The sequence below is a fragment of the Gigantopelta aegis genome, chromosome 10, assembly GCF_016097555.1.
Source record: "Gigantopelta aegis isolate Gae_Host chromosome 10, Gae_host_genome, whole genome shotgun sequence".
NCBI lineage: Eukaryota > Metazoa > Mollusca > Gastropoda > Neomphalida > Peltospiridae > Gigantopelta > Gigantopelta aegis.
The window spans coordinates 50,575,095-50,583,092 of record NC_054708.1 but is presented as its reverse complement, the minus strand read 5'-3'; the positions used below and the strand labels follow the sequence as shown (position 1 = coordinate 50,583,092).

Here is a 7,998-nt window from a genome sequence, read left to right as displayed (position 1 = left end):
GTCTAACCATTATTTACCCGTTGAAACTGGTCGTTGGAATAACACACCTATAGATGAGACTTTGTACACTATGCGACGTCAGTGATATTGGCGATAAGTTTCATTATCTTTTTGTTTGTAATTTTTTTCATGACTTAAGGGTCCAGTATATACATTCATATTACTATAAACGACCAAGTACTTATAAATTTAAAGAATGAACAGTAAGCGAATCGGAATATTAAAGAAATTGGCATATTTTATCAAAGTAATTATTAGTAACTTTAAACGTCCCTAACCAAACCAAACAAAAATATATAACTATTATTAAGATGACATGTTTGCTTATAAGTACTTGGCCACACATGATGTATATCCAGATTATATTTATATGAACACCAACTTGTGGTTTGTGTTCGATGTTCTTAAATATGTACATGTATCTAATGCATTTAGAGTTTTTGTTATACATATTGTTCTTATAGAATTCTATTTATTGGTCTTTGTATATGTTCATTATCAACCATCTTGTCACGTGAATGTTACAAATTGTATATGTATATATTCCTCCTATGCCGTTGTGCAACAGCCCGAGTGTAATTAAATTCTAGTCTTGTCTTGTCTTGCCAGAAGTCATACCCGTAGGTCTGTCCCAACTCAATCACCATGATCCCATCATCCATTTTCACGGGTTGCACCTCACGGCAAACAAGGTGCCCCAAAAGGGGAGTTGTACTGTATTAGCCATTCTCAAGGAAAATGTTTCACCCCTGCACCATGATGAGGTTACAGTACGCGCAGGGGCTGCAGCTTGCGTTTAGGGCATATACACCAACTACGTTCCGGCTGGCCGCATGCCTTTTGTAGACGCACGTATTGCACACATCCATTCTAGACGCTTTCATTGAAACCAACGTATTTCGATTTTTCTTTTATCTGGATCGCACGTATGCACCGCATCCAGTTTAAGCCTTTAATGAGACTTTAACGAAGCTTAATATGTATGGCTTATAATCGAAACAAATTAAATATAATTTTATTTTAATAACATCCACGTTCATGAAGCCACTCGTCGCTATCGTTTACAACAAAACGACACCTGAGTGCAAAATATGTCTCGTAGGAATGAACAGGTAATCATAATTGCTATAAAATTGACTGTTGGTCGCAGACGAACCAGCCACGCACCAAGCAGCTCTGTGGTCGATTTGCTACACGACTCACAGGCGCGCGACAGAGAATAAAAGACGTTCGGGATGATAATGGAAACTATGAAGATGAGCATGATTGTAAGGACCAGCTTGAACACGTGTCTGTCCTTCTGTATGTTGACAGCTCCAACTGATGCCGTCCCGTGGGCCTCGATTCGTCGTCTCGACTGCCTGATAAAATAGAGCACTTTACCGTAAGCTATTGGCATGACGATGAACGCTGGCATAACCACGATCACAACAAAACCATAAAGATACCCAGGCGAAGAGAAGACGCAGACGTACTTAAATCTGTCGTACTCGACACCCTTGTCGAAAGCGGCACACACAGCAAACGGCACAGTCCAAAACATTAAACAGAAAGCTATCATCCATTTTCTCGCGCAAATATGTATACACTTGACCGGGTAGCAGACGTTAATCATCCTGAAAACAGCCGTGCCAGCCATAAAATAAACGGTGGCAGCGAGGGGGGCATTGGAAGCGTATACCTGAATATAGCAGGATGCTGTGCCAAAAGGAGGTACTCGAGACTGTGTAAGCAAGGCAGCAATATACTGGGGCAGCCCGAAAATTGAGAAAAGAAGATCGGCCAGCGTGATGTTTGCAGTCAAGACGAATGCTGGTTTTTGCAAAGATGGCGTCTTGAATACGAGGAAGATGATCATGATGTTGCCGACAGTCGTTAGTGCTGCCACCACTATGAGAACGGACGACAGTGATACCAGAACGGCAGGGTCGACATGATCCAGCTCTTCTGATGCATTTGAAGACATCGTCTAAAAGAAATAATAATAAATATACGATTTTGTGTTGGTGCATCGTCTGAAAGATGTAATAATAAATATACGATTTTGTGTTGGTACATCGTCTGAAAGAAATAATAATGAATATACAATTTTATGTTGGTACATCGTCTGAAAGATGTAATAATAAATATACGATTTTATGTTGGTACATCGTCTGAAAGATGTAATAATAAATATACGATTTTATGTTGGTACATCGTCTGAAGATGTAATAATAAATATAAGATTTTGTGTTGGTACATCGTCTGAAGGATGTAATAATAAATATATAATTTTATGTTGCTACATCGTCTGAAAGAAATAATAAATATACGATTTTATGTTGGTACATCGTCTGAAAGATGTAATAATAAATATACGATTTTATGTTGTTACATCGTCCGGAGGATGTAATAATAAATATACGATTTTGTGTTGGTACATCGTCTGAAAAATGTAATAATAAATATACGATTTTATGTTGGTACATCGTCCAGAGGTTGTAATAATAAATATACGATTTTGTGTTGGTACATCGTCTGAAAGATGTAATAATAAATATACGATTTTATGTTGGTACATCGTCTGAAGGATGTAACAATAAATATACGATTTTATGTTGGTACATCGTCTGAAGGATGTAATAATAAATATACGATTTTATGTTGGTACATCGTCTGAAAGAAATAATAATAAATATACGATTTTTGTTGGTACATCGTCTGAACGAAATAATAATAAATATACGATTTTATGTTGGTACATCGTCTGAAAGATGTAATAATAAATATACGATTTTATGTTGGTACATCGTCTGAAAGATGTAATAATAAATATACGATTTTATGTTGGTACATCGTCTGAAGGATGTAATAATAAATATACAATTTTATGTTGGTACATCGTCTGAAAGAAATAAGAAATATACGATTTTATGTTGGTACATCGTCTGAAAGATGTAATAATAAATATACAATTTTATGTTGGTACATCGTCTGAAAGAAATAAGAAATATACGATTTTATGTTGGTACATCGTCTAAAGATGTAATAATAAATATACGATTTTATGTTGGTACGTCGTCCGGAGGATGTAATAATAAATATACGATTTTATGTTGGTACATCGTCTGAAGGATGTAATAATAAATATACGATTTTATGTTGGTACATCGTCTGAAAGAAATAATAATAAATATACGATTTTTGTTGGTACATCGTCTGAACGAAATAATAATAAATATACGATTTTATGTTGGTACATCGTCTGAAGGATGTAATAATAAATATACGATTTTATGTTGGTACATCGTCTGAAAGAAATAATAAATAAACGATTTTGTGTTGGCACATTGTCTGAAAGATGTAATAATAAATATACGATTTTATGTTGTTACATCGTCCGGAGGATGTAATAATAAATATACGATTTTGTGTTGGTACGTCGTCTGAAAGATGTAATAATAAATATACGATTTTATGTTGGTACATCGTCCAGAGGTTGTAATAATAAATATACGATTTTATGTTGGTACATCGTCTGAAAGATGTAATAATAAATATACGATTTTATGTTGGTACATCGTCTGAAGGATGTAATAATAAATATACGATTTTATGTTGGTACATCGTCTGAAGGATGTAATAATAAATATACGATTTTATGTTGGTACATCGTAGTAGTATGAGGGCCTTCCTGGGGCCATGACCTACTTTCCGTGACCTTGACCTTGGTGTACTTGGCAGGTGTGAGTCATAGTGGTGTGGTCTACTAGGGTGAACGCTCGCCGGTGTCCCTGACCGACTTAGGTTGGTACTGATGTCCTTGGACTGGCCCTGACCGACTTAAGTTGGTACTGATGTCCTTGGACTGGTCCTGACCGATTTGTTTAGCATTGATCGACTTAGAAGGCAGTGACTGGTATACCTGGGCAGGTGTGCGACCTTGGTGTAAGTCATAGCCTTGACGTACTTGGTGTGTGACTCATCGCCTAGCCTTGTCAGGGATGGTGTAGGATCCCAAATTGCTACTAATGGGAAAGTGCAGCGGGTTTCCTCTCTAAAACTGTCAGAAGTATGTTTCACATCCAATAGCCGATGATTAATAAATCGAGATGCTCTAGTGGTGCCGTTAACCTACCACGTCTAAGGACTGCCCGACGCGAGGTAGTGTATTTAATTTTAGCGCGCTGAATGATGAATGGTTATCACTGTTTACATCCGGCAAGTGATGGTATCTTGTGTTGTCAGTCTCTAAATAAAATACTCTACGGAACTTCTAGAAGTTAAGTTCTCAAAGTCTGGCAGAAAGACGAAATGTTTGAAATAGGTGAAAAAAGGAATTCTCGTTCTACACTATCTGATAGCGCATTCACAAGATTATTATGAACTGACCTATTTCGTCGCTTCATCCCGCGAGCACACACACACCCACACATATATATGGTTTAAATGACAGCTTTTGCCAATGTCTCGGTAGCTCAGTCGTTAGCGTAGTCGACTTGAGCGTGAAAGGTACGTCGTTCGTATCTCATGTGGTAGAATTTATTTTTTCTATTATTATTTTTTAAATTAGTTTATTTATTTATTTATTTGTTTTTATTTTATTTATTTATTTATTTATTTATTTATTTATTATGTTCAAGCAGAACCCAATACAAGCATCCTCTAATAACCCTGTGTGGACGGGACGTAGCTCAGTGTTCCCTTGATGTGCGGTAGGTCTGGGATCGATCCCCGTCGGTGGGCCCATTGGGCTATATCCAGCCAGTGCTCCACAACTGGACAACGACCGTGGTATGTGCTATCCTGCCTGTGGGAAGCGCAACTAAAAGATCCCTTGCTGCTAATCGGAAGAGTAGCCCATGTAGTGGCGACAGCGGGTTTTCTCTCAAAATCTGTTGTGTGGTCCTTAACCATATGTCCGTATAACCGTAAATAAAATGTGTTGAGTGCGTCGTTAAATAAAACATTTCTTTCTTTCCTCAATCAATATCTGTGTGGTCCTTAACCATATGTCCGTATAACCGTAAATAAAATGTGTTGAGTAAATAAAACATTTCCTTCCTCGTAAAATAAAGATTAATTGAATACAAATATTTAATTGTAGTATTTTGTTTTAGTCATAGGGAAAGAAAGACATATTTGTCTCGAAGAAAGGAATGTTTGTTAAGAAGAAAGGCATATGCGTTAAGGAGAAGAAAGGAATATTTGTTAAGGAGAAGAAAGGGATGTTTGTTAAGGGAAGAAAGGAATGTGTGTGTGTGTGTGTGTGTGTGTGTGTGTGTGTGTGTGTGTGTGTGTGTGTGTGTGTGTGAAACATCCCTAACCCATTGCTTTGAAGAAAGAACGACCTTGACACACTTGGCAGGTGTCTGGCCTTGGTGTGAGTCATGGACCGCCCTTGGCATACTTGGCAGATGTCTGGCCTTGGTATGAGTCATGCCCTGACCTACTTAGACTAGTTCCGTTGTGCCCTTGGACTGTTCCCCAGACTATTGTCCTTGGCCTACTTACGACTGGTCTTGACCTATGTAGGCTCGTATTTAGATATAAAAAGGGGTGTTTTGTTAGTAGCGTCATTCGCTTGCCGAAAGTTCTGTGAACGAGATCTATTTTTGCTTTGGAGTTTGAAGATATTCTGGTACGAAGAAAATGACATCGGGATATTCGAGCAGTGTTAGTAGCAGCAGCAGTAGCGACGAGGACGACGTCTTGGTCTGCAAATGTTCAGAAAGACATACGATCAAAAGAGTGACTACCAAACAAGATGAGGAGAAGAAGAGTATTCATTATACGGATCAAACGGATGCTACACGTGACATTGGGGTTGGAACTGAAGATGGCGAACTCGTGGATGAACTCACAGATCAGACGGATGCTGCCTGTGAAAGAGATGCTGCCTGTGAAACAGATGCTGCCTGTGAAGAAGATTGCTATTCGAGACGTTACGTGTTCTGTCATCGTCCCGAAATGAGACATTTCTATGCCCGGATGCTGACGTATGCTCGGTGGCCCATACAATTACGTCAAAAACCAAAAGAACTTGCCAAGGCCGGTTTCTACTACACGGGAGACCACGATGCCATCACCTGTTACTGTTGCGGACTTCGCGTCTACCGATGGAAGAAGACAGACGACCCAGTAATGGAACATTACAGACTCTCTCCAAGATGTCCTTATGTGAACAACCTCTTCAGACATTAAATGTTTTAGACACTTGTGTGCTATCTTTTCATGTTGTATGTTGTCAATAAAACCGTGAATAACAGGTTTTGCTTTCTTATTTATGTCCTGAGTCCATGAGTGTGTCTCTGGACGTGTCCCTATGGTAGTAACACTGGTAAAGGGTAATATTTTGGTAACGATTATTTTTGGGAGCTCGCACGATGAGATTTGTGCTTGGGAGGAGGGACACTGGTCATACGTATCACACACATTCAAACATTCCTGTACCATATCTTTATGCGTCATCAGGTATATAAGTAAAATAGTTTTGGAAAACTCGTCATTTGAGGTAGAACTTTCAGAGGAGCAACATGTCAGACCAGTACAAGTTATATGTACCCGACGTGGATAAGTGGACCCGTTTCTATAAACTGCAGGCACAAGGTAAACTTCAACCTCACTTCGAAATTCAACGTGGTGGGGAAAGTCAGATCATGTACAGTGTGGATCGATGTCTAGAACTCTACGATCCCACGTGGAAAAAAAAGAAAAAGAGGAACAGAACAAGTCCCCGACACCCAAAGTCGTCATGGTCTCCCCAACACAACAAGTGGTAGAGCAAGCCAAAGCCGATCTGAAACGGAAACAACAACAACAACAACAAAGTGGTACGGGTTGGAAAGCCCCGAAACTGCAGAAGCATTTCTAAATAAGCTATAAAAGGAACTATGTGGGTCAGATATCGTCATTTCATTTAGAGTCGTCATGCAAAGCACATGTTCAGAATGTGGTTTCACATTCTCGAGGAGAGACGCCATGTTAAGACATTTTCAACAAAAACATGCTAAAGGTCTACCACCACCACCACCACCACCACCACCACCACCACAGCAGCAGCCACCACCACCACCACCACCACCACCACAGCAGCAGCCACCACCACCACCACCACCACAGCAGCAGCCACCACCACCACCACCACAGCAGCCGCCACCACCACCACAGCAGCAGCCACCTCCACCACCACCACCACCACCACCACCACAGCAGCAGCAGCATCCCCTAAGATTGCTACATCCCTTCACCATGATCGTGTCGGGACCCACGTCGTGTGGAAAGACATTTTTGGTATACAAATTGTTGAGAGATGGTAAAATCCAGCCGCCTCCCCAGCGCGTCATCTGGCTCTACAAACGATGGCAACCCCTCTATGATATGATCAAAAAGGTTGCTCGAGTGAAATTTGTTCAAGGTATACCTGAGAATTTGGAAAAGGATCGTTATTTGGATCCCAGAGTCAGAAATCTCATCGTGTTGGACGACCTGATGTGTATGGCTAATAAAGACTCAAGGATCACCGACCTGTTCACAGAAGGAAGTCATCACAGAAACTTATCCGTCATCGCTATCAACCAGAACCTGTATCACAGCAAGGACCCGACACAGAGAAGAAACTGCCATTATCTAGCGCTGTTCAACAACCCCATCGACAAGCAGCAAGTTCTGACTTTGGCATGGCAGATGTATCCGGAAAACACTAGTCATTTCATGCATCAGTTTGAGGAAGCTACCCACAGGCCCTACGGACATCTCTTGGTGGACTTGAAACCGACCACACCCGAATATTGGCGTCTTCGGCCTAATGGTTTAGAGACGGGGCCGTCCGAATGGTATAAAAGCACGAGCGTAACGGCGAATGTCTCAGAAGACGTGCAACCACTGTCGAAGAAAGAGCTCTACCTGCAAATTATGCAAAGGGGCGCATTCAAGAGAAAACTACCAGGCATACCCGCCTACGAAAGTGACGACGAAGAAGAAGATGATGAGGTAGAACCCTATCTGAAAAAAGTCAAG

General features: G+C 40.3%; 1 protein-coding gene across 1 annotated transcript; it reads right to left on the bottom strand.

Moving 5' to 3' along the window:
• Positions 1-1,054: 1,054 nt before the first annotated feature.
• On the bottom strand, positions 1,055-2,044 carry LOC121383676 (melatonin receptor type 1B-like). The gene has a single exon (XM_041513768.1). It carries the CDS (start codon positions 1,964-1,966, stop codon positions 1,055-1,057), a length of 912 nt encoding a protein of 303 aa, XP_041369702.1. The 5' UTR covers positions 1,967-2,044.
• Positions 2,045-7,998: the final 5,954 nt, after the last annotated feature.

Bases quoted from the DNA above. Each gene is read 5' to 3' on its own strand.
- LOC121383676 (XM_041513768.1), bottom strand. From the start codon at position 1,966: ATGTCTTCAAATGCATCAGAAGAGCTGGATCATGTCGACCCTGCCGTT.